General features: G+C 45.8%; 2 protein-coding genes across 4 annotated transcripts; both read left to right on the forward strand.

Annotated features, from left to right (window-relative positions):
- The first annotated feature begins 522 nt into the window (after positions 1–522).
- LOC311140469 (uncharacterized protein) lies at positions 523–3,752 on the forward strand. 2 transcript variants are annotated; one of them, XM_084175541.1, is made up of 4 exons: positions 583–1,188; positions 1,795–2,547; positions 2,679–2,807; positions 2,997–3,746. In XM_084175541.1, exons 1-4 carry the CDS (start codon positions 862–864, stop codon positions 3,228–3,230), a joined length of 1,443 nt encoding a protein of 480 aa, XP_084031667.1. In that variant the 5' UTR covers positions 583–861; the 3' UTR covers positions 3,231–3,746. The 2 variants fall into 2 exon arrangements, with proteins under 2 accessions (XP_084031666.1, XP_084031667.1); XM_084175540.1 differs by having other exon boundaries at positions 523–1,188; positions 2,679–3,752.
- A 175-nt stretch (positions 3,753–3,927) lies between these two features.
- On the forward strand, positions 3,928–23,022 carry LOC311139735 (valine--tRNA ligase-like). 2 transcript variants are annotated; one of them, XR_014614104.1, is made up of 31 exons: positions 3,928–3,999; positions 4,942–5,291; positions 5,527–5,670; positions 7,806–8,004; positions 10,432–10,559; positions 10,776–10,851; positions 10,991–11,091; positions 11,213–11,340; positions 12,747–12,911; positions 13,059–13,140; positions 13,320–13,439; positions 13,536–13,644; positions 13,822–13,910; positions 14,126–14,216; positions 14,381–14,505; positions 14,696–14,799; positions 14,997–15,155; positions 15,580–15,670; positions 15,796–15,901; positions 15,993–16,063; positions 16,224–16,349; positions 16,462–16,566; positions 20,034–20,181; positions 20,325–20,452; positions 20,672–20,827; positions 21,004–21,228; positions 21,383–21,494; positions 21,685–21,860; positions 22,066–22,215; positions 22,341–22,535; positions 22,840–23,022. XR_014614104.1 is itself a non-coding variant. In XM_084174665.1 (30 exons), the coding sequence occupies exons 2-30, from the start codon at positions 4,944–4,946 to the stop codon at positions 22,407–22,409; spliced, it is 3,831 nt and encodes a 1,276-aa protein (XP_084030791.1). In that variant the 5' UTR covers positions 3,933–3,999; positions 4,942–4,943; the 3' UTR covers positions 22,410–23,022. The 2 variants fall into 2 exon arrangements, 1 of the variants encoding a protein (XP_084030791.1); XM_084174665.1 differs by having other exon boundaries at positions 3,933–3,999; positions 22,341–23,022.
- Positions 23,023–23,290: the final 268 nt, after the last annotated feature.

Raw genomic sequence — 23,290 nt, forward strand, 5'->3', positions numbered from 1 at the left:
CTCCCTCTATGAATTTGAGAGTGGGTACATTTCCCCATTTCCCTCAGCTTTACCAAACCAAGTGGCGGCTGAAACACAACATCAAAAAGAATTGTGGCTTTAAAGCAGAGAGAATGTAATTCAGTCAATAAGATATATCTTGGAACCTTGGTGGTGGATAGATATACTGTGTGATATTCAACACTAGGACACTGCTGTAAGATATACTGCTGCGGTTTCACTGTGCACCCTAATAGTGCATACTTAAGCACTCGGCTACATACATAGAGGAGTCAGCACTTTCTAAGAGGTGTGTGTTTTAACAGAGAAAATTAACCATTGAGCCAAACCTTGTGGAAACATTGTTTGGGAATGCAGACTTACAGGTAATAGGAACTGGTTACAGGGTGTGGGTCTGGTGTGTGTACCTAACAATGATGAGAGGTAAAGGTGTAACCAAAAAGAGCTATGAAAGAGAAGGAGGGAGGGAGGGAGAGACAGGTAGAGGTGTAGCTAAAGGGTGAATGTGTGAGGGAGGGAGGAAGAGTGAGCTTGTCAGTGAGGGAGGGAGAAGCAGAGTGTAAGCAAGACTGTGCCCTTGTCAGTGAGGGAGGGAGAAGCAGAGTGTAAGCAAGACTGTGCCCAGACACATACAGACAGCACAGTCCAAGGAGAAAGACATGGGTGGAGACGCTGACTGGGTGGAAGATAAAAAAGAAGGGAGAGATTGAGAAAGCGATAGAAGAACGACATACCAGAGATTCCCTGGCTGCCAACCCTAGCTATCGGCCATTATCTTCTCCCATCCGCGTAGATACAGCAGAAACCTCTGGATTATTTACCAGCCTCTCTCTGTGAGTGTCTGGGTTTGCTGAGCTCAACATGCTGCTGCTGCGGTGGTGTCCTACTGGTGTCAGTATCAATACTGCAGGCTGGATCCTGCTGGGGCTAACTCTGGAGCTGTCTCTACCAGTCACAGCACTATCAGAACCAGACCCAGGCTTCTCCCTCTGCAGACAGAGCTTCTACAGACAGACCCCCCCTCTGGGCCTCTCCGGAGGTGGGGGGGCCCTCCTGACCCCCCTCTGTCACAGGCTGCCAGGGGGACAGTCATTCGCCACGCTCTACCACCCGACCTGTGACGCAGCTGTTTACTCTGCCTTCCATCTCAGCCAAGGATGGGGGGAGAGAGGAGGAAAGGAGGAGGGGGTAAGGGAGGATTATTTCATTTCTATTATGTAGAAACAGTGGAATCATTGTCATGCATGGACTGCGTAAGCACTACCTTGTACAGTTTAGTGTACATTCTCAACACAATCACACAAGTTACAGCGGACATGATCAAACCAACAGTATACCACTCTTTTCCTCCAGCTGTAGTACAATAATGTTTTTGCGATATGAAACTTGTTCAAGTGAAAGGAAACTCTTGTCCTGTAGAGGCAGTTAACTTACTGTTGAAATCAACGTTCCATGCAAACCTGGCCTTGTTTCAACAAGTCAGAGTTAACAGAAAGATGAATGTGAACAACAGTTTGATATTTGACTCAGATGTCTGTCAGTGGACAAGCTCCCTAACACTCACAAGACTAGAATGGTCTGCATGGTATATTATTTCTGCCATGACTCCCGAGTAAAATACGTCCTCCTCTACCTACTCTATTTACAAACTGCATTGATACTGAATGTATTTATAATATACAGTAGGCTTTACCCAAATAAAGGCCAAACATACATTTATCGTGATGTCAATACTAATTGCATTAGTGATTCAATATGTGCACTTCGACTCATGATTCCAAACCTATCTCCTAGACAGAGAAGGAGGAAGAGGACAAAGGGTCCCAGAGTCCCCCCCTGGTGATGACCCCAGCCCTGCTCCGAGGGGATGTGGCGGGGGGTAAATCCCAAGCTCGCTCTGACTCTCCCCTCCACCAGTGGGACTCCCTGGTCACAGAGCTGATTCAGAGCAGCGTCCTGCCCCCGTGTGGCTCCACAGGGGGCCAGCTCTACGTCCTGACAGGAGCCACGGGGCTCAGGCTGGGGCCCGGGGTGGAGGAGGGTGGGGATGAGGGGTGTGAGGCTGGGGTGCAGTGGTCTGCAGTGTGCTGTGCTGGCCCAGAGGGACAGAGTGGGTTCAGTGTGGGGGTAGTGAGAGAGACAGGGGGAGGAGTGGAGAGGGTGGTGAGTGTTAAGGAGCTGGAACACATGATTGGAGTGACAGATCTATTTTCAGAGGGTTGCGGGGAAGCAGATGGGGACACGGAGGGAGACATAGTGACACTGCTCAGTGATGCGATGGTTGGAGTCGTAGAAAAGCAGAGAACAGCTGCAAGGCCAGACGCCATTCAGGAAACACTAGATGAGACTACTGACCGAAGCATAGAGGCACTAACTGCCGACACAGAACCTCTCATCACTCCCTCAGTGGACAACGAGACACTGGCCTCCGAGTCGGACACAGAGTCGTCCGGCAGCACTCTGGTGTATATCATCACCTCCTCTGTCTCCCTGCTCATCGCCCCACTACGCCCTGTAGTCTCCACCCTCATCGGGATCCCTGGACAGGTGATTACTGATGGAATACAATACTGTGATGTTTCCATATCCTGTATATATCCTTTTATATTTCTGATCACAAAAATATGTTTCTGTTATAACAGACAATATCTTGTAACAGAACATATCTCCTCGTCTAGGTGGCCTTTGTCCTACAGGAGGACCTGGGGGTCCTGTCTGCCCTGCCAGGTGACACCCTCTCTGTGTTCTACAACATGGCGTCTGACCTGGTGTCTGGGGTCGGCTCAGTCACAGGCCTGATACTTGGTGTGGGGGAGATGTGCTTCTCCACCCTGTACTGCATTACAGCCCCTCTGGTGGGCTCCTTGTTCACCAGCTGCCAGGACGGGGTCACAGGGGTGGGCACCCTGGCCTGGGATGGGGTGGGCATATTCGGGGGGATTGTGGACAATGCCTGGTGGGTGTCCAGGGTGGTTGGGGACCAGGCGTGGGAGCAGGGTGGGGGGTATGTGGGGTCGGTGGTGTCTGAGATGGGAGGGCAGATGAAGGCGGTTGGTGGGGGAATGGGGAAGCTGGCGTGGAGGTGTGGGAACGGGGTGGGGAACGTGGTAAGGATGGCAGGGGGGCTAGTAGTAGGAAGTGTGGAAACGGTTGTGGAGAATGTGATGGAGGCCTTTGGGCAGGACCAGAACTGTGGGTGGTTTGGGTCTACAGAGAATGTTAATCAATAACGTTGCAGATTTTTTTGCAAACCTTGAAAATTGTATATTTTGTTCTTATAAATTATGTAAAAATGCACCAGATAGCAAGAGAGAATTGATGTGTATGCCGCAATGCCAATGCCTCTAGCTAAGCTGTCTACCACAAACGCATAGTTAGGCACACAGCACATTTTCATATTGTTTTACTCCCTAAAGTAGATTACTTCTACTTCTACTACTTCTTAGTTGTAAAGAAGCAGGATCCCAAAAGACTAAAGCTGAGATGAATAGTATATGTGTCAGAAAGAGAAGTAATGTAGCCCTATGGGTGTGCTGGTCATTTGATCAATTACAATATGGTATTATTTTTGGGAAACATGCTTTTACTGTGTGAGTTCACATGGTAAAAGGTGTTAGAATTTATGTTACTTTATGAACTTTATGCTTGCTTGATTAAAAAATGATAATTGATTGATCACATTCACTCAGATTAGTGCAATTTATTTATTTGTGATTCATTCATTCATTTGTCTATAAATATATTTTGCCTTGAAGCTGGCTCGTTTAATTTGCACATTCGTAACACTACAATAATTGATCTGAGTGAGAGTCTGGACAAATGTCATTGTCAATTTGGAAAAGGCATTCTTACAGGCCGCCTTGGTGTGGCGGAAATGAATCGGACCAAAGGGTCCTTCGAACCAAACATGTGGGTCACATTGCATCAGACGGCCAACCACTGGAATACGCTGCTTATCCGGAACTCATGAGTTGACGTCTCTTTCTTCTTCATTCAAAGGTATGGGCAACTTTTGCAAGTGCCATTTAGTTTTAAATGATATGGAAACTTTGTGTACGTAATTAATTGTGTAAGGCAGGCGAATAACTGCCATTGTTTCGGTAAAAAGCTGAGGGATGGGGCTGGTGAAATGTAACAATTCTCAAATTCAAAGATAGAGCTATGGATGCAAGGACTGACCATTCATGATATCAACATGATAGTTTTAACAATTTTTTAAGGCTATATAGTGTTTGTTTACATTTAGCTACTTTGTTTACAAACATTGGAGTAAAACAAGCATATATTTTGGGTTCTGATGGTGCACACCGTTGAACGAAGCTCATGAGGCATTTAGCTATAAGTTATATTTTTCAAGAATGAATGAGTACACATTTACTTTAAATGGATATTGCAACTGCAGATTGTCCCTTTAACGTTACAGCTTGCCAAAGCTGATGATTAGCTAGCCGACTGAACTCCACTCATAAACTTCCTTCAACATGGAGTTGAGTTTAGTCCGCTAATGGTTAGCTAACTAGTAGGTTAGCAGGCCTTTCCAGTTTGACAGATTTGTTGCATTAGAAAATAGCGCATGAATCGTGGCATAGCCATCTGGGCACATCTCTGTTTGTGGAACTGTCTGTTTACTTCCCAGATTTGTAGCTAACGTTAGCGTTTGTTACTTGCCAGAGATGTAACGTTAGTATAGCATAACTTAAGTTAGCATAAACAAACATGCCCAAGACAGTAACGGTACTGACTACTGTTATGTAGCTAGGCTGCTAGCAAGCTAGTTTTAGCTGAGATTGATGAGCTCACAAGGATATCATGACTTGTGAAGTGGTTTGCATCCAAATACACCTCTATACTATTTAATGAAGCTATGGAAGCGTTATCATTTGCCTGCCATTATATTGTCTGACACACCCATCTCCCTCATCATTCTCTCCCCTCTCCTAGGGATGGCTTCGCTCTACGTCTCCCCCCACCCTGACGACTTCAGGAGCCTCATGGCCCTGGTCGCTGCAGAGTTCTGCCCCTCTCGGCCCTGCACACTCATAGAGGACCCTCCTGCTTCCCTGGCCCTGCGGTCTCGCCCCAGCTTGGTGCTGGGCTCTGGGGGAGGTGAGGTGCTCTCTGGGGCCAGTGCTGTTGGATGGTACCTAGCCTCTCAGGGGAAGAAGACAGGGTTGAATGCTAAGCAGGAGAGTCAGGTGTGGCAGTGGCTCAGCTTTGCAGACAATGAGCTGACTCCTGTGTCCTGTGCTGTGGTGTTCCCACTGCTGGGGGTGATGGGACTGGATAAGAAGGTGAGGGAGAGGGTCTCACCACTGGCAGCAACCCATGCAATCACAAACACACACATAGGAGTATAATGGTGAATATTTACTTAATTTCAAATGATTGGGACTATGGGAGTGATTGAACAATGACAAAGCAAGGGGATGGAACACTAATCTGGAATAAAACACAGCCCAAGACAAATCCCTGTGTTGACATTGTTGATTGCCAATAGTTTTTTCTGATTCTGATGATTCCATGCAGCTTCAGCAGAGTTCTCATGCTGAGATGATGCGCGTGCTAAACATTCTAGATAAGAACCTGGAGCCTAGAACATTCCTGGTGGGAGACAGCCTCACTCTGGCCGACATCGCTGTGGCAACCGCAGCACTCCTGCCCTTCAAATATGTGAGCCAAGTCTTTATGTTAACGTTTATATTTTTATCTTAAGTGTATACAGTGGGGGAAAAAAGTATTTAGTCAGCCACCAATTGTGCAAGTTCTCTCACTTAAAAAGATGAGAGAGGCCTGTCATTTTCATCATAGGTACACGTCAACTATGACAGACAAATTGAGAAGAAAAAAATCCAGAAAATCACATTGTAGGATTTTTAATGAATTTATTTGCAAATTATGGTGGAAAATAAGTATTTGGTCACCTACAAACAAGCAAGATTTCTGGCTCTCACAGACCTGTAACTTCTTCTTTAAGAGGCTCCTCTGTCCTCCGCTCGTTACCTGTATTAATGGCACCTGTTTGAACTTGTTATCAGTATAAAAGACACCTGTCCACAACCTCAAACAGTCACACTCCAAACTCCACTATGGTCAAGACCAAAGAGCTGTCAAAGGACACCAGAAACAAAATTGTAGACCTGCACCAGGCTGGGAAGACTGAATATGCAATAGGTAAGCAGCTTGGTTTGAAGAAATCAACTGTGGGAGCAATTATTAGGAAATGGAAGACATACAAGACCACTGATAATCTCCCTCGATCTGGGGCTCCACGCAAGATCTCACCCCGTGGGGTCAAAATGATCACAAGAACGGTGAGCAAAAATCCCAGAACCACACGGGGGGACCTAGTGAATGACCTGCAGAGAGCTGGGACCAAAGTAACAAAGCCTACCATCAGTAACACACTACTCTGCCAGGGACTCAGATCCTGCATTGCCAGACGTGTCCCCCTGCTTAAGCCAGTACATGTCCAGGCCCGTCTGAAGTTTGGGAGAATGTCATATGGTCAGATGAAACCAAAATATAACTTTTTGGTAAAAACTCAACTCATCGTGTTTGGAGGACAAAGAATGCTGAGTTGCATCCAAAGAACACCATACCTACTGTGAAGCATGGGGGTGGAAACTTCATGCTTTGGGGCTGTTTTTCTGCAAAGGGACCAGGACGACTGATCCGTGTAAAGGAAAGAATGAATGGGGCCATGTATCGTGAGATTTTGAGTGAAAACCTCCTTCCATCAGCAAGGGCATTGAAGATGAAATGTGGCTGGGTCTTTTAGCATGACAATGATCCCAAACACACCTCCCGGGCAACGAAGGAGTGGCTTCGTAAGAAGCATTTCAAGGTCCTGGAGTGGCCTAGCCAGTCTCCAGATCTCAACCCCATAGAAAATCTTTGGAGGGAGTTGAAAGTCTGTGTTGCCCAGCGACAGCCCCAAAACATCACTGCTCTAGAGGAGATCTGCTTGGAGGAATGGGCCAAGATACCAGCAACAGTGTGTGAAAACCTTGTGAAGACTTACAGAAAACGTTTGACCTGTGTCATTGCCAACAAGGGGTATATAACAAAGTATTGAGAAACTTTTGTTATTGACCAAATACTTATTTTCCACCATAATTTGCAAATAAATTCATAAAAAATCCTACAATGTGATTTTCTGGATTTTTTTTCTTCTCATTTTGTCTGTCATAGTTGACATGTACCTATGATGAAAATTACAGGCCTCTCTCATCTTTTTAAGTGGGAGAACTTGCACAATTGGTGGCTGACTAAATACTTTTTTCCCCCACTGTATGTTTATCATCTTCCTCATTCTTTAATGTTAGGAAGAAGTGGAAGTATTTGTCTTCTGTTAACAGACTGTCTGGTAAGTGAGTGCTGGGGTGTATTCATTACGTCTTGCAACAGAACCTGTTTACCGTTTAAGAACCAAACGGAAGCAAATGGAGCAAGCAGAACGAAACGGGGGGCCTACCTGCATTTGTCCTATAGAAACACTTGTTTTCGTTGTATAAAACATTTCCCCGTTTGGAGTAAACTGTTTCTCTTGCGAAACATTTTGCAACAGACTAAACGTTTAGCAACAGAATCGGCGTAATGAATACACCCCAGTTGTAAAGCTGATGTCACACGAAGCAATCTGTATGCAATTTCTGTTGCAGATTGCAAGTGTCATCATCTCAAGCAACTTTGTTGATACACAAAGCAACTCGACTGAAATTGCATGCAACATCCAATGTAAGATCTACCTGTTTCGCATTGTTTGTTTGAACTCCAATAACATTCCTTTTATTATGCCATTCTAGGCCGTGGAGCCGTCCAACAGGAAAGCCCTCACCAACGTGACCAGGTGGTTTCTGACCTGTGTCAACCAGCCTCAGTTTGTCAAGGTCCTGGGACAGATCTCTCTGTGTGAGAAGATGGTGCCCGTCACACCCAAACCCAGCGTTGCTCCTGTTCCTGCTGCTAACGCCAATCCAACTGCTGATGCCAACGCTGCCAATGGTAAGGGGCTTAGGCCATGTCTTTGACTGTGAGTAACTTGTCTGGTAGTATGTGTTAAAGATGCACTATGCAGAAATTGCTCCCCCATTTCCTGGTTGCAAAAATTCTAATAGTGCGCCTAATTTCAGTTTATACAACATAACATAACGTGTAGCTCAGTTGGTAGAGCATGGCGCTTGCAACGCCAGGGTTGTGGGTTCGTTTACCACGGAGCCAGTATGAAAAAATTAAAATGTATGCACTAACTGTAAGTCGCTCTGGATAAGAGCGTCTGCTAAATGACTAAACAACAAGCCAGTATAGTGTAGAGAATCATTGTACCATCTAAACCACTGTGAAATATATTTTCCATAACCAAAAATATTGTATTTTCAGCTGTTTGAAGCTGGTGTACAAAACCGAAAGTAAAAGATGCAAAAACTAAACTTGAGCGCGGGAAGCATAGAAATAGCGCAGGTAGAACTCTGTCAACCACCGCATTCTTATTGGCAGACTAAATAGCCTTGGTTTCTCAAATGACTGCCTAGCCTGGTTCACCAACTACTTCTCAGATAGAGTTCAATGTGTCAAATCGGAGGGCCTGTTGTCTGGACCTATGGCAGTCTCTATGGGGGTGCCACAGGGTTCAATTCTTGGGCCGACTCTTTTCTCCGTGTATATCAATGATGTCGCTCTTGCTGCTGGCTGCTACGCAGACGACACCATTTTGTATACATCTGGCCCTTCATTGGACACTGTGTTAACAAACCTCCAAACGAGCTTCAATGCCATACAACACTCCTTCAGTAGCCTCCAACTGCTCTTAAACACGAGTAAAACTAAATGCATGCTCTTCAATCGAACGCTGCTGGCACCCGCCCACCCCACTAGAATCACTACTCTCGACGGGTCTGACCTAGAGTATGTGGACAACTACAAATACCTAGGTGTCTGGTTAGACTGTAAACTCTCCTTCCAGACTCACATTAAGAATCTCCAATCCAAAGTTAAATCTAGAATTGGCTTCCTATTTCGCAACAAAGCCTCCTTCACTCATGCTGCCAAACATGCCCTCGTAAAACTGACTATCCTACCGATCCTTGACTTCGGCGATGTCATTTACAAAATAGCCTCCAACACTCTACTCAGCAAATTGGATGTAGTCTATCACAGTGCCATCCGTTTTGTCTCCAAAGCCCCATACACTACCCACCACTGTGACCTGTACGCTCTTGTTGGCTGGTCCTCACTACATGTTCGTCGTCAAACCCACTGGCTCCAGGCCATCTATAAATCACTGCTAGGCAATTCCCCGCCTTATCTTAGCTCATTGGTCACCATAGCAGCACCCACCCGTAGTCTGCGCTCCAGCAGGTATATCTCACTGGTCATCCCCAAAGCCAACACCTCCTTTGGCCGCCATTCCTTCCAGTTCTCTGCTAGCAATGACTGGAACGAATTGCAAAAATCTCTGAAGCTGGAGACTCTTATCTCCCTCACTAACTTTAAGCATCAGTTGTCAGAGCACCTTACCGATCACTGCACCTGTACACAGCCCATCTGAAATTAGCCCACCCAACTACCTCATCCCTATATTGTTATTTATTTTGCTCTTTTGCACCCCAGTATCTCTACTTGCACATAATCTCTTGCACATCTAGCATTCCAGTGTTAATACTAATTGTAATTATTTTGCACTATAGCCTATTTATTGCCTTACCTCCATAACAGCACACACTGTATATATATTTTCTGTTGTATTTTTTGACTTTATGTTTTTTACCCCATATGTAACTCTGTGTTGTTGTTTTTATCGCACTGCTTTGCTTTATCTTGGCCAGGTCGCAGTTGTAAATGAGAACTTGTTCTCAACTGGCTTAACTGGTTAAATAAAGGTGGGGAAAAAAAAAAAAAAAAAAAGAACAGATCTACCGCTTCTTAGACTTGCTTTCAATGAGAATGGCAGATCTATAACACACATTTCTATGTGAATTTGTCGGGTCGCCCGAAAAGTTACATGTTGCAGCTTTAAGAATTTGCAAACAATATGGAATCAATAAAATGACAAAAGCACCTTCAATTTGATTGTATATTGCATGCAATAAAACAATTATAATAATTGTGAGTTGACTCGTATATCTGCAAAGTTGCTTGAGATGTCATTTGCAACCTGCAAATGCTACAGAAATTCTGCCCAAGTTTCTTTGTGTGAGATCAGCTTTAGAATGAAGAATAACTTTATTATCCTGAAGACCAACAGTGTTTTCTTGTCAAGCTGTAAATGAATGGCCAATCAGTTTCAGTTTTCACTACATTTGGCATCTTATCAGTTAGGTACATTTATTTTCTGGATACATAGCAGCATGAGTGATTCCTTGTGTGTGTGTGTGAGTCAGCCTGTGTTTGTTTGTGTGTGTGTTATTCTCAGAAGTGTGTTCTCTCTCTCAGGCAAACCAAAGACAGAAGCTCAGCTGAAGAAGGAGGCTAAAAACAGAGAGAAGCTGGAGAAGTTCCAAAAGAAGAAGGAGATAGAGGAGAAGAAAAAGCAAGAAAGGAAACTGGCACCCCCGACAGAGGTATGAAGATGGATAGATGGCTGGTTTCATTTCTCATTTTCACTGTTGCAAAGACCATTGCTGTCTGGATCAACTGGAAAACACAACTAAAGAGGAACCCAACAAGATGATGATCCTTAAAGTATACTCCCTTTACTGTTTTTACAGCCTAGATAATGTAATTCAGTAGGTGTCTGGCCAATAGGTCTCATCAGTCTCATTCTGGTCTCTCTCCAGAAAAAGGCCAAACCAGAGAAGAAGGACCTGGGAGTGATCTCATACGACGTTCCCACTCCTCCTGGAGAGAAAAAAGGTGCTTATTAACCATAGAATTAGGAATTAGAATAATTTAATAGGATCTCTGTTATTAACCATGTTTAATCCACCACTCTCTCTATTATACTCACTTGTGTGTGTTGTGCATATTAAACTCCTATCTCTCCCTGTGTCAGACGTCCTGAGCCCCCTGCCAGACTCGTACAGTCCTCAGTACGTGGAGGCAGCCTGGTACTCCTGGTGGGAGAAGCAGGGATACTTCAAGCCTGAGTATGGGGTGAGACTGTCACACTCTTTATGTATTTCATAGTTTATGCTTGTTTATGAAATGTGACATTTAACCAACCCATGGCTTTGAGGTCACAATCAAGCTATTATGATGCTCCTATATTCTTCAGCGGAAGAGTATCAGTGAGCCAAACCCCCGTGGAGTCTTCATGATGTGTATCCCTCCGCCCAATGTGACGGGATCTCTTCACTTAGGCCATGCCCTAACCAACGCCATCCAGGACTGTCTGACCAGATGGTAATGGGATTCTCTATCTGATTACACCAATCTGCTCTCTTTCTTTCTAGCAGTTTGTTTTCACATCCTTTCACCAATCTCACTCTCTTTCTTCTTTCTACCAACCTCACACTTTCTCTTTCATTCTCTCTCTCACTGTCTTGCTTTCTCTCTCTTGCTGTCATGACACTACGTGTCCCACTTCTCTCTCCACCTCTCTCATGTCCCATTCTAAACATTCTGAAGTCCTGTAATCTAGTTCTGTCCTTATCAAATCAAATCCAATTTTATTGGCCACATGCGCCGAATACAACAGGTGCAGACATTACAGTGAATAAAAATAAAAACAACAACAAAAAAGTGTTGAGAAAAAAAGAGCAGAAGTAAAATAAAATAACAGTAGGGAGGCTATATATACAGGGGGGTACCGGTGCAGAGTCAATGTGCGGGGGCACCGGCTAGTTGAGGTAGTTGAAGTAATATATACATGTGGGTAGAGTTAAAGTGACTATGCATAAATAATTAACAGAGTAGCAGCAGCGTAAAAAGATGGGGTGGGGGGGCAGTGCAAATAGTCCGGGTAGCCATGATTAGCTGTTCAGGAGTCTTATGGCTTGGGGGTAGAAGCTGTTGAGAAGTCTTTTGGACCTAGACTTGGCACTCCGGTACCGCTTGCCGTGTGGTAGCAGAGAGAACAGTCTATGACTAGGGTGGCTGGAGTCTTTGACAATTTTGAGGGCCTTCCTCTGACACTGCCTGGTATAGAGGTCCTGGATGGCAGGAAGCTTGGCCCCAGTGATGTACTGGGCCGTACGCACTACCCTCTGTAGTGCCTTGCGGTCGGAGGCCAAGCAGTTGCCATACCAGGCGGTGATGCAACCAGTCAGGATGCTCTCGATGGTTCAGCTGTAGACTTTTTTGAGGATCTGAGGACCCATGCCAAATCTTTTCAGTCTCCTGAGGGGGAATAGGCTTTGTCGTGCCCTCTTCACGACTGTCTTGGTGTGTTTGGACCATGATAGTTCATTGGTGATGTGGACACCAAGGAACTTGAAGCTCTCAACCTGTTCCACTACAGCCCTGTCGATGAGAATGGGGGCGTGCTCAGTCCTCTTTTTTTTCCTGTAGTCCACAATCATCTCCTTTGTCTTGGTCACGTTGAGGGAGAGGTTGTTATCCTGGCACCACACGGCCAGGTCTCTGACCTCCTCCCTATAGGCTGTCTCATCGTTGTCGGTGATCAGGCCTACCACTGTTGTGTCGTCGGCAAACTTAATGATGGTGTTGGAGTCGTGCCTGGCCATGCAGTCATGGGTGAACAGGGAGTACAGGAGGGGACTGAGCACGCACCCCTGAGGGGCCCCCGTGTTGAGGATCATACTTATCGCAGTATGATGATGCGTTTCCTGTTTCCTCCCTCTCCCCAGGCATCGTATGCGTGGCGAGACGACCCTGTGGAACCCAGGCTGTGACCACGCGGGCATCGCCACCCAGGTGGTGGTGGAGAAAAAGCTGATGAGGGAGAGGGGCATGAGCCGACACGACCTGGGGAGAGACCAGTTCATCCAGGAGGTCTGGAAGTGGAAGAACGAGTGAGTGGAGGGAGAGGAGAGGGAGAAGGAGAGAGGGTTTCAAAAGAAAGAACAACAATAGTAGAGAAAGTAAGAGCTAGAATTTCTCCCTTTCTTCTCCTTCCTTCCTCCCTCCTTCTCTTTCGTCCTCCCTGTGCTGTGTTGTAGGAAGGGAGACCGTATCTACCACCAGCTGAAGAAGCTGGGTTCCTCTCTGGACTGGGACAGAGCCTGCTTCACTATGGACCCTGTGAGTTCACCATCATTTCCATTACCTTACACTTTACATTACCTATCACCTTTTCCTGTGTCGTCATGGACAACTCATGAGACATTTATTAGTCTAATACATAAAGTACTATGTCTAGACTGAGCCTTTACCCATGTTGTAATGTTCCCAATACTAAACTATTGTGACTCCATCTCTAGAAACTGTCCTATGCAGTCCAGGAGGCGTTCATTCGTCTGCATGAGGACGGTGTGATCTACAGGAGCAAGAGGCTGGTCAACTGGTCCTGCACCCTCAACTCTGCCATCTCGGATATAGAGGTATGATTCTGTTGCAAAATATTTTAAACCGTTTTGAAACGTCCATTCTGTTGCATGCCGTAATGAACACCCCCATGATGCTGTGTTGTTCTCCAGGTGGATAAGAAGGAGCTGACTGGCAGGACTCTGCTACCCGTGCCTGGCTACAAGGACAAGGTGGAGTTTGGAGTACTGGTCTCCTTCTCCTACAAGATAGAGGGATCAGGTAAGAAATTGAGAGAAAGGGGGAAAGAGTAATTTTGGGCTGGGGAGGTACAGGGACAGGGACTTATCGTGAGTGTTTCTGTCAATTGTGTTAATTGATCTCTCCCTTCCATTTTTTTCTCCCTCACGTATTTCAGTCTTCTTTTATTAAATGTCTCCCTCTGTCTCACTATGTCAGATGAGGAGGTGATTGTGGCGACCACTCGTATAGAGACCATGCTGGGAGATTCTGCTGTGGCCGTCCACCCTGCCGACCCCAGATACCAGGTCTTTACAGCCTACACACACACGCCCTGCCGACTCTACAACCTACACACACACACACACACACGCCCTGCCGACTCTACAACCTTCCAATAGATGCATTCTTTGGGAAAATCCATAAAATGTTATGCTTTCTTGACATTTAAATGTCGTTTTGATGAATGTTTTTGGCGTTCTTATTGAGAACTAACGCGTTTTGGTTTATCTGTGTCTCTCAGCACCTTAAAGGGAAGATGGTGCTTCATCCCTTCTGTGACAGGAAGATGCCCATCGTGTTTGATGAGTTTGTGGACGTCAACTTTGGAACAGGTACTAACCATGCTGTGTGGCCATGTGGCTTCCCTGGAGTAGTCTGGTGGTCCAAGGTACACTGTTGGTTTGTATGGTTGAGCTGTACTAAACCTTTTCTCTATCTCTCCCTCTCTTCTCATATATCTCTCCCTCCCTCTCTCTCCGTTCTCTCTCTCCTCTAGGTGCTGTGAAGATAACCCCAGCCCATGACCATAATGATTATGAGGTTGGAAACAGACACAACCTGGCCTTCATCAACATCCTGGATGAGAACGGGCTGCTCATCAACGTGCCGGCTCCATTCCTGGTACAGTACACTCCCACTTCGTCTTCACTGGATCTTGTCTTCATGCCATCTTAGTAGTTGAGGTGTATTGTCGCTCTTCTACCTTAACCTCCTTGTTGTGTTCTGTTTGGTAACATCCTCTCTGTTTTTCTCTGCCTACCTCCTCTCTCTCTCTCTCGCTCTCTCTCTTTCTCTATCGTCTCTCTCTCAGGGTATGAAACGCTTTGAGGCGAGGAAGGCTGTGCTGCAGGCTCTGAAGGACAGAGGCCAGTTCAAGGAGACCAAAGACAACCCCATGGTGGTGCCTGTCTGCAGGTGTGTTACGATCAGTCCACATTACGAGCACATAAGCACAGATATTCCAGTCTAGTCAATATGCATTCCTTTTTTCAGCTTGACACGCATCAGTGGGTGAAATGTGGTCACGTCTGTGTGCAGGTGTGGGAGCGTGTTAGTGAGAAAATGATGGATTTGAATAGTATTGAATGTGAGTGTGTTTCCCCTCTCTCCAGTCGTTCTAAGGACATAGTGGAGCCCCTGCTGAAGCCTCAGTGGTATGTAAACTGTGCTGACATGGGCAAGCAGGCAGCTGACTCGGTCCGGGAGGGAAGACTCAAAATCATCCCAGACCACCACCATAAGACCTGGTTCAACTGGTTGGACAACATCAGGTAGGCTTACTCTACACCCCTCCCTCCCTCCCAGTCCCGTCCTCTCTCTCCATCATCTCCATCCCATCATCTCCTTTCTGGTTCTGTTTTTCTCTTCCCTCTATACCTCTTTTGTCATCAGTCGTTCTGTCAGTCTTTACTTTCTCTTTCCTCACTCTCCTTCCCGTCCTACTCTTTAATGTGCTCCATCTCTCGACGCATTAGAAGGTAAGACACCACATTCTCTCCATTATAGAAATACAGTGTATTACAGATCCTAGTTAAAAACAGGTAGCACCTCTACTCCAGTTGTTGGTTTGAGCACCAAACCCCTTTTCTTCTTTAGTGTTTCATCTGTCACCAGTTGTACTCAGGTTTCCTCACCCTCTTATTATGTCTTACATATTCACTTGAACTCATCCACCTCTCTGTCCCTTCCTCCCAGGGACTGGTGTATCTCTCGTCAGCTGTGGTGGGGTCACAGGATCCCAGCCTACTTTGTCACTGTGAACGACCCTTCGGTCAAACCAGGAGAGGTACGATCCATCTCTCTCTTTCTCTCTCTCTCATTCTCTGTGTCATTTAAGTCAAACCTGCCCTAACAACCCATGCCCCATCTCTCTGGCTTCACTCTCCCTTCTCCCTCCCTCCTGTCCTCTAGGACATGGATGGTCATTACTGGGTGAGTGGGAGGACAGAGGAGGAGGCCAGAGAGAAAGCTGCCAAGCGCTTCAATGTCTCCACTGACAAGATCACCCTCAGACAGGGTAAGATCTTCTCGCAAATGATGTTAATTTACAGTGTAATGTAGTATTCTGCCCATTGCCCAGGGATTTTTGTTCACTTCCTGTGTTACAGATGAGGATGTCCTCGACACATGGTTCTCCTCTGGTATTTTCCCCTTCTCCATCTTCGGCTGGCCCAACGAGGTGAGGCTGTGTGTGTGTGAGGCTGTGTGTGTGTATTAAAGTTGTTACATATGCTTTCCATACTTCCTGTATTGATGATATTGAATGTGTGGGTAAGGTGTCTAGAGCTGAGTGTGTAATACCCTCTGTGTGTATAAATGTGTTTTCTCTCTCTGTCTAGACCCAGGACCTGAGTGTGTTCTACCCAGGCACCCTGCTGGAGACGGGTCATGACATCCTGTTCTTCTGGGTGGCCCGCATGGTGATGATGGGCCTCAAACTCACCGGCAAGCTGCCCTTCAAAGAGGTACGGCTCATTTGGAAGTAATGGCGTGTTGCCTCTGACCGGTGTAGCATGTGTCATTGATTACAGTGGGGACAGCCTGTATAGTAATGGTAATGTTTGTGTTTGTTACTAGGTGTACCTCCATGCAGTGGTGAGGGACGCCCATGGGAGGAAGATGAGCAAATCTCTGGGGAACGTCATCGACCCTCTGGACGTCATCACAGGCATCTCTCTGGAGGTAACACATACACACGCTTTATTAAGCAGCTATTCCAGCTCATGACAAGCTCTATTGAGGCCATTTATCTATCTCTCCTAGTGTTGCTCCCTCAAGCTGAGCTGAGTAGGGTTTGGAGGTATCCACATGTTCTTACCGTCATACCGTTTCTGTACCATACCGGGGTATACAGTATTACCTGAAATGCACACAAGGGGCACAAAACTATTTATGCAACACAGATGTTAATCTGGATTGAATGTGACCAATAAGCTGTAACCAAGAAGCTTGATCTTGACATCTAGCCACTTAGCTAGCAAGTTAGCAAACCAAATGCATAGCTGGAGCCCTGAGCTGGATGAAATTTGTTTGACACATCTTAGGTTTCTTATAGCTATACCTAACTTATAGTTAAAAGCAGTGGCATAGCGTGCAGCTGAAATACCCCGGTATACGGTATAAACGGTATATCGCCCAAACCTAGAGCTGAGTCAACCCTCTAGAGCAGTGGTCACCAACCTTTTTTGAGTCAAGGTCACTTTCGTAGTCAAAAAACAAGCCGATATCTACCGCTAAGATAAATAAAATAAAACATTTATCCTAATAAAGACAGTTCTGTAGGAATGAGGTTTGTGCAGTAGGCCCAATGCCTTATCACAGCATATTGGCTATATGCCTGGCCTGCCAATATGGTTATTCTCAGACCATATTATATTTAAAAACTCAAGCTTTGATAACAAAATAGATCAGTTTGTGTAGCACTTGCGAGGCACAACTGCGAATAATTGAGATAATTTTTATTTTACTGGACGGTGGTACCTGCATCTGATGGTCATGGTGCTTTCAAGACAACTGAAAAAAAAAAAAAAGAAGAGGTCAAATCATGACGTCAGTGATCTTCAGGTTGGAAAGTCATGTTTCCAACTTGGATTTACATTTACATTTTAGTCATTTAGCAGACACTCTTATCCAGAGCGACTTACAGGAGCAATTAGGGTTAAGTGCCTTGCTCAAGGGCACATCGACAGATTTTTCACCTAGTCGGCTCGGGGATTAGAACCAGCGACCTTTCAGTTACTGGCACAACGCTCTTACCCACTAAGCCACCTGCCGCGTCAGAGTTGGATGATCATTCAAAACGTTTTTTTCCCAGTCGGATCTCGTTTTTTTCGGAGTTCCCAGTTGTTTTGAACATGGCATTAGTCTCAGCGAAGGGAGGGAGAGAGCAGCAGAGGGTCCGCCTCTCACGGTCCCTGCTCTATTCCTCAATATTAAAATAGACACGATGAGCTGCTAATAATAATAAAAACGCAGGGCTATCGATACACTTGGCTACTCGTTCATTGCAGCTGCAGTGCGAGTGGAAGTAGGGAGAAGCGCGTTTAATGTTTTGTAATAATGTTGAATAAAAACAGTGTTAACAGTACTGAATAAAAACTTAGACATGAACTCACTCATAAAAACAGCAGCTCTTTGCTGTATTCTTTGACAGTCTCTGTGGTCATGATTTTAAAAGTTATGAAATCTCATGTAGGCTAGTATCAAACTTTGCTGTAGCCGGGGTCATGGAAGCTGTAGACACGGTAATTTGAGCTATCCGAATTGCAAGTGCGGTAGGCGCACTCGATTTAGCCACAGATCTCCCGGTCTGCTGGGTAGGCGCAGTGTGACTTTACAGACAAATGAAATGACAGCCCATACTCTTACTACAGTGGGGAGAACAAGTATTTGATACACTGCCGATTTTGCAGGTTTTCCTACTTACAAAGCATGTAGAGGTCTGTCATTTTTATCATAGGTACACTTCAACTGTGAGAGACGGAATCTAAAACAAAAATCCAGAAAATCACATTGTATGATTTTTAAGTAATTAATTTGCATTTTATTGCATGACATAAGTATTTGATCACCTACCAACCAGTAAGAATTCCGGCTCTCACAGACCTGTTAGTTTTTCTTTAAGAAGCCCTCCTGTTCTCCACTCATTACCTGTATTAACTGCACCTGTTTGAACTCGTTACCTGTATGAAAGACACCTGTCCACACACTCAATCAAACAGACTCCAACCTCTCCACAATGGCCAAGACCAGAGAGCTGTGTAAGGACATCAGGGATAAAATTGTAGACCTGCACAAGGCTGGGATGGGTTACAGGACAATAGGCAAGCAGCTTGGTGAGAAGGCAACAACTGTTGGCGCAATTATTAGAAAATGGAAGAAGTTCAAGATGACGGTCAATCACCCTCTGTCTGGGGCTCCATGCAAGATCTCACCTCGTGGGGCATCAATGATCATGAGGAAGGTGAGGGATCAGCCCAGAACTACACGGCAGGACCTGGTCAATGACCTGAAGAGAGCTGGGACCACAGTCTCAAAGAAAACCATTAGTAACACACTACGCCGTCATGGATTAAAATCCTGCAGCGCACGCAAGGTCCCCCTGCTCAAGCCAGCGCATGTCCAGGCCCGTCTGAAGTTTGCCAATGACCATCTGGATGATCCAAAGGAGGAATGGGAGAAGGTCATGTGGTCTGATGAGACAAAAATAGAGCTTTTTGGTCTAAACTCCACTCGCCATGTTTGGAGGAAGTAGAAGGATGAGTACAACCCCAAGAACACCATCCCAACCGTGAAGCATGGAGGTGGAAACATCATTCTTTGGGGATGCTTTTCTGCAAAGGGGACAGGACGACTGCACCGTATTGAGGGGAGGATGGATGGGGCCATGTATCGCGAGATCTTGGCCAACAACCTCCTTCCCTCAGTAAGAGCATTGAAGATGGGTCGTGGTTGGGTCTTCCAGCATGACAACGACCCGAAACACACAGCCAGGGCAACTAAGGAGTGGCTCCGTAAGAAGCATCTCAAGGTCCTGGAGTGGCCTAGCCAGTCTCCAGACCTGAACCCAATAGAAAATCTTTTGGTGGGAGCTGAAAGTCCGTATTGCCCAGCGACTGCCCCGAAACCTGAAGGATCTGGAGAAGGTCCGTATGGAGGAGTGGGCCAAAATCCCTGCTGCAGTGTGTGCAAACCTGTTAAAGACCTACAGGAAACGTATGATCTCTGTAATTGCAAACAAAGGTTTCTGTACCAAATATTAAGTTCTGCTTTTCTGATGTATCAAATACTTATGTCATTCAATAAAATGCAAATTAATTACTTAAAAATCATACAATGTGATTTTCTGGATTCCGTCTCTCACAGTTGAAGTGTACCAATGATACAAATTACAGACCTCTACATGCTTTGTAAGTAGGAAAACCTGCAAAATCGGCAGTGTATCAAATACTTGTTCTCCCCACTGTATATCAGGTGGATTGAGGAACCAACAGTGTCTTTTGCTGTGTTGAATCAAGGTGTCATGCATTTATGTTGTCACAAAGCTGTTGAACTGCAAGTGTGGTTAAGGGCCGAGAACGAAGCACCAGGACACAGAGAGATGTATCTCTGCTGACCCTTTGTTTGTGTGTGTGTGCGCATGTGTGCAGGGTCTGTATGCCCAGCTGCAGGACAGTAATCTGGACCCAGTAGAGGTAGAGAAGGCCAAGCAGGGACAGAAGTCTGACTACCCCACTGGTATCCCAGAGTGTGGCACAGATGCCCTCCGCTTCGCCCTGTGTGCCTACACCAGCCAAGGTGCACCACTCACTACTGCCATCTGGTGGTGTTGGCAGTGATATGTTATGGCTGGCATGGCATGTACACACCAACACTACACTTTCTTTTTCCTCTCTCCCCCTCTGGTCTTTTCCGTGTTCTCACACTCTTAACTCTCTCAGGCAGGGACATTAACATGGATGTGAATCGTATCCTTGGCTACCGTCACTTCTGTAACAAGCTGTGGAATGCTGTGAAGTTTGCCATGAGGACGCTGGGAGACAACTTTGTTCCTTCAGAGAAAGCCCAGGTGAGAACTCTACTACAGTATCTTTATCTAAGCCTATTCAGTGTGTGCATACTGCAGTGTCATGCCCATGTAAATGAAGGAAAATAAACTTGCTTAGAGAAAATGCTCTTAATTTGATACAGTTAATCAGTGAGTGAATACATGTCTTTGTATGATAAAATGGTATTTAGGTTTATATCTCTGTAAAATGTCCAATTATCCTTCTCCTCCTCCTGTCAGCTGTGTGGGGAGGAGAGTGTGTCAGACCGGTGGATTCTGTCCCGTCTGTGTACTGCTGTGGGGCTGTGTAATGCAGGGTTCCAGGCCTACGACTTCCCAGCTATCACCACAGCCATCTACAACTTCTGGCTCTACGAGCTCTGTGACGTCTATCTGGTGAGAGTCTGTTTGCCTGTCTGTCAGTGCGAAGTGGTGTGAGAATATGTGTGAGAGTGGTGTGTGTGTGTGTGTGTGGGATTAATATATTGCCATTCCTTAACTTCCCGCTCCCTACCTTCATCCACATCCCTCCCCCCTTCTCTACCTTCCTCCCTCCCTCCTCACCGCTCCAGGAGAGTGTGAAGCCAGTGTTCTCCAGGGCGGAGGAGGACAGTGGGTCTCAGAGCCAGGCTGTAATCTGCAGACAGACCCTGTTCACCTGCCTGGAGACCGGCCTGCGCCTCCTAGCTCCCATCATGCCCTTCGTGGGCGAGGAGCTCTACCAGAGGTTGCCACGTCGACGATCCCAGGGCGGCCGCCCTAGTATCCATGTCACGCCCTACCCTGAGACTGAGGAGGTGAGGAGGGAGGGATTCGAGGGACTGAACTTTATATTGATACACTGAGTACACTGGATGTCTGTATAATAAACCACAGGGAATGTGTTATCATATTGACTGTAATTTGTGGTTTGAGGTGGTTGTCTGACCGTCGTCTCTGTGTGGTCTCTAGTTCTGCTGGCACAGTGAGGAGGTGGACCGTCAGATGGAGTTTGTGATGACCGTGGTCCGGACCATCCGTTCACTCAGGGCCGACTACAACCTGACCAAGACACGCGCCGATTGTGAGTTCATACATGACCACACGCTGACCATAAGCACTGTACTATATTTACTACTTTGTTATAGCAAGGGTATATGACTTAGTCAAAATTGGCATGATTACCTACTTTGATGACTAGAACACTTCTCCTAGCATAGTGTTACATATTATAACCATATTATAGCCCTAACTCTTCCCCCCTCCCTCCCCAGGCTACCTCCAGTGTATAGACAGTGAAACGGTGTCTCTGGTGGAGCAGTACAGTCTGCAGATCCAGACCCTGTCCCTTTCCCAGACCATCCAGCCCATCCCAGCCAACGGGGCCGTCCCAGAGGGCTGTGCTGTGGCCATTGCCTCCGACAGGTGCACCGTCCACCTCATGCTCAAGGTAAGAGGTCAATTTTACAGGCTTCAACCGCACATTATTCTGTGTTGTGATTGGCTAACAGTGTATATTAGAGTAATCCGATGACTGTGTGCCAAACAGACATCTGTTTATTCCCTAGTAACATTTTTTGTTTCACTTTTTCCTCTGTTTTTCCAACTACGCTTCCTTTTCTTATCTCCTCATTGTTAATATCTCTCTCTCCCAGGGTCTGATAGACTTGGAGAAGGAGGTGGCCAAGCTGACTGTGAAGAAGGGAGAGCTGGAGAAACAGATGGATAAACTGAGAGAAAAGATGGATAAGAGTGACTACAAGGAGAAGGTGCCTGTTAAAGTACAGGAGCTGGACGCTGAGAAGGTAAGGAGGGGTGGAAAGGGAGGGGGAGGGATGTGGTGGAGAGAATTGGTTAGATTTCATCAGCCTCTTCTGAAGTGTGTGGTGACTTGTGGTCCTGCTCTCTAACCCTCATCTTCCTCTTCCAGCTGCGTCAGAGCCAGACAGAGCTAGAGAAAGCAAAGGAAGCCATAGACAACTTCAAGAGAATGATGTAACCTCCTCCCCCATCCCCTTTTACAATATGGTTTGGTAGATTTCTTAAGATACAGTGAGCTCCAAAAGTATTGGGACAGTGAGCTCCAAAAGTATTGGGACAGTGACTCATTTTGGCTCTGTCTCCAGCACTTTGGATTTGAAATGATACAATGACTGAGGTTAAAGTGCAGACTGTTAGATTTAATTTGAGGGTATTTTCATCCATATAGGGTGAACATTTCTACATGAATGTGGATGCTGCCATGATTACGAATAATCCAGAATGAATTTAGAATGAGTGAGAAATGTACAGATGCACAAATATCATACCCCCCATGTCTTGGGGGTATGATTTGTGCCTCTAACATTCTCACTCATTCACGATTATGAGACTATGTACAAAAAGTTAATCTGATATGGATGAAAATACCCTCAAGTTAAAGCTGAAAGTCTGCACTTTAACCTTTAACCCAAAATGTGGAGTACAGAGAGCCAAAACAACAATTTCACTGTCCCAATACTTTGAGCTCACTGTATTTCACCCTCCTGTTATTGTCTCATGTCAAAGTATTATGCCACTTTTCATAAAGGATTCTCTGAAGGGAAGTAAGTGAATAAAGACCTTATATTAGACAGGCCGGGATCTCTGTTCTTTCTTTGACCTTGCTGCCATTCCTGTGTATTCTGCTCCTTTGGTGAAATGATTAGGTCCAGGAGTTTTTCCTGAGGATGTGACCTGACCTGGAAAACCTCAGGGCCCTAGTTGTCTAATTAGGGCCTGGAACTTTGATAGTTAAATAAAAATAAATATGCCATTTAGCAGACGCTTTTATCCAAAGCGACTTAGTCATGCATGCATACATTTTTACGTATGGGTGGTCCCGGGGATCGAATCCACTAC

The sequence above is a fragment of the Coregonus lavaretus genome (assembly GCF_964263955.1).
Source record: "Coregonus lavaretus genome assembly, chromosome: 13".
Lineage (NCBI taxonomy): Eukaryota > Metazoa > Chordata > Actinopteri > Salmoniformes > Salmonidae > Coregonus > Coregonus lavaretus.

What these genes read in the sequence shown, in the direction of transcription:
- LOC311140469 (XM_084175540.1), top strand. Translation starts at nt 862, where the DNA reads ATGCTGCTGCTGCGGTGGTGTCCTACTGGTGTCAGTATCAATACTGCA. An exon ending in GAGGAGGAAAGGAGGAGGGG is followed by an intron (nt 1,189 to 1,794) that starts GTAAGGGAGGAT and finishes CCTATCTCCTAG; the next exon opens with ACAGAGAAGGAGGAAGAGGA. An exon ending in TCATCGGGATCCCTGGACAG is followed by an intron (nt 2,548 to 2,678) that starts GTGATTACTGAT and finishes CTCCTCGTCTAG; the next exon opens with GTGGCCTTTGTCCTACAGGA.
- LOC311139735 (XM_084174665.1), top strand. Translation starts at nt 4,944, where the DNA reads ATGGCTTCGCTCTACGTCTCCCCCCACCCTGACGACTTCAGGAGCCTC. An exon ending in GTCTGGAAGTGGAAGAACGA is followed by an intron (nt 12,912 to 13,058) that starts GTGAGTGGAGGG and finishes GCTGTGTTGTAG; the next exon opens with GAAGGGAGACCGTATCTACC. An exon ending in CAAGATCACCCTCAGACAGG is followed by an intron (nt 15,902 to 15,992) that starts GTAAGATCTTCT and finishes CCTGTGTTACAG; the next exon opens with ATGAGGATGTCCTCGACACA.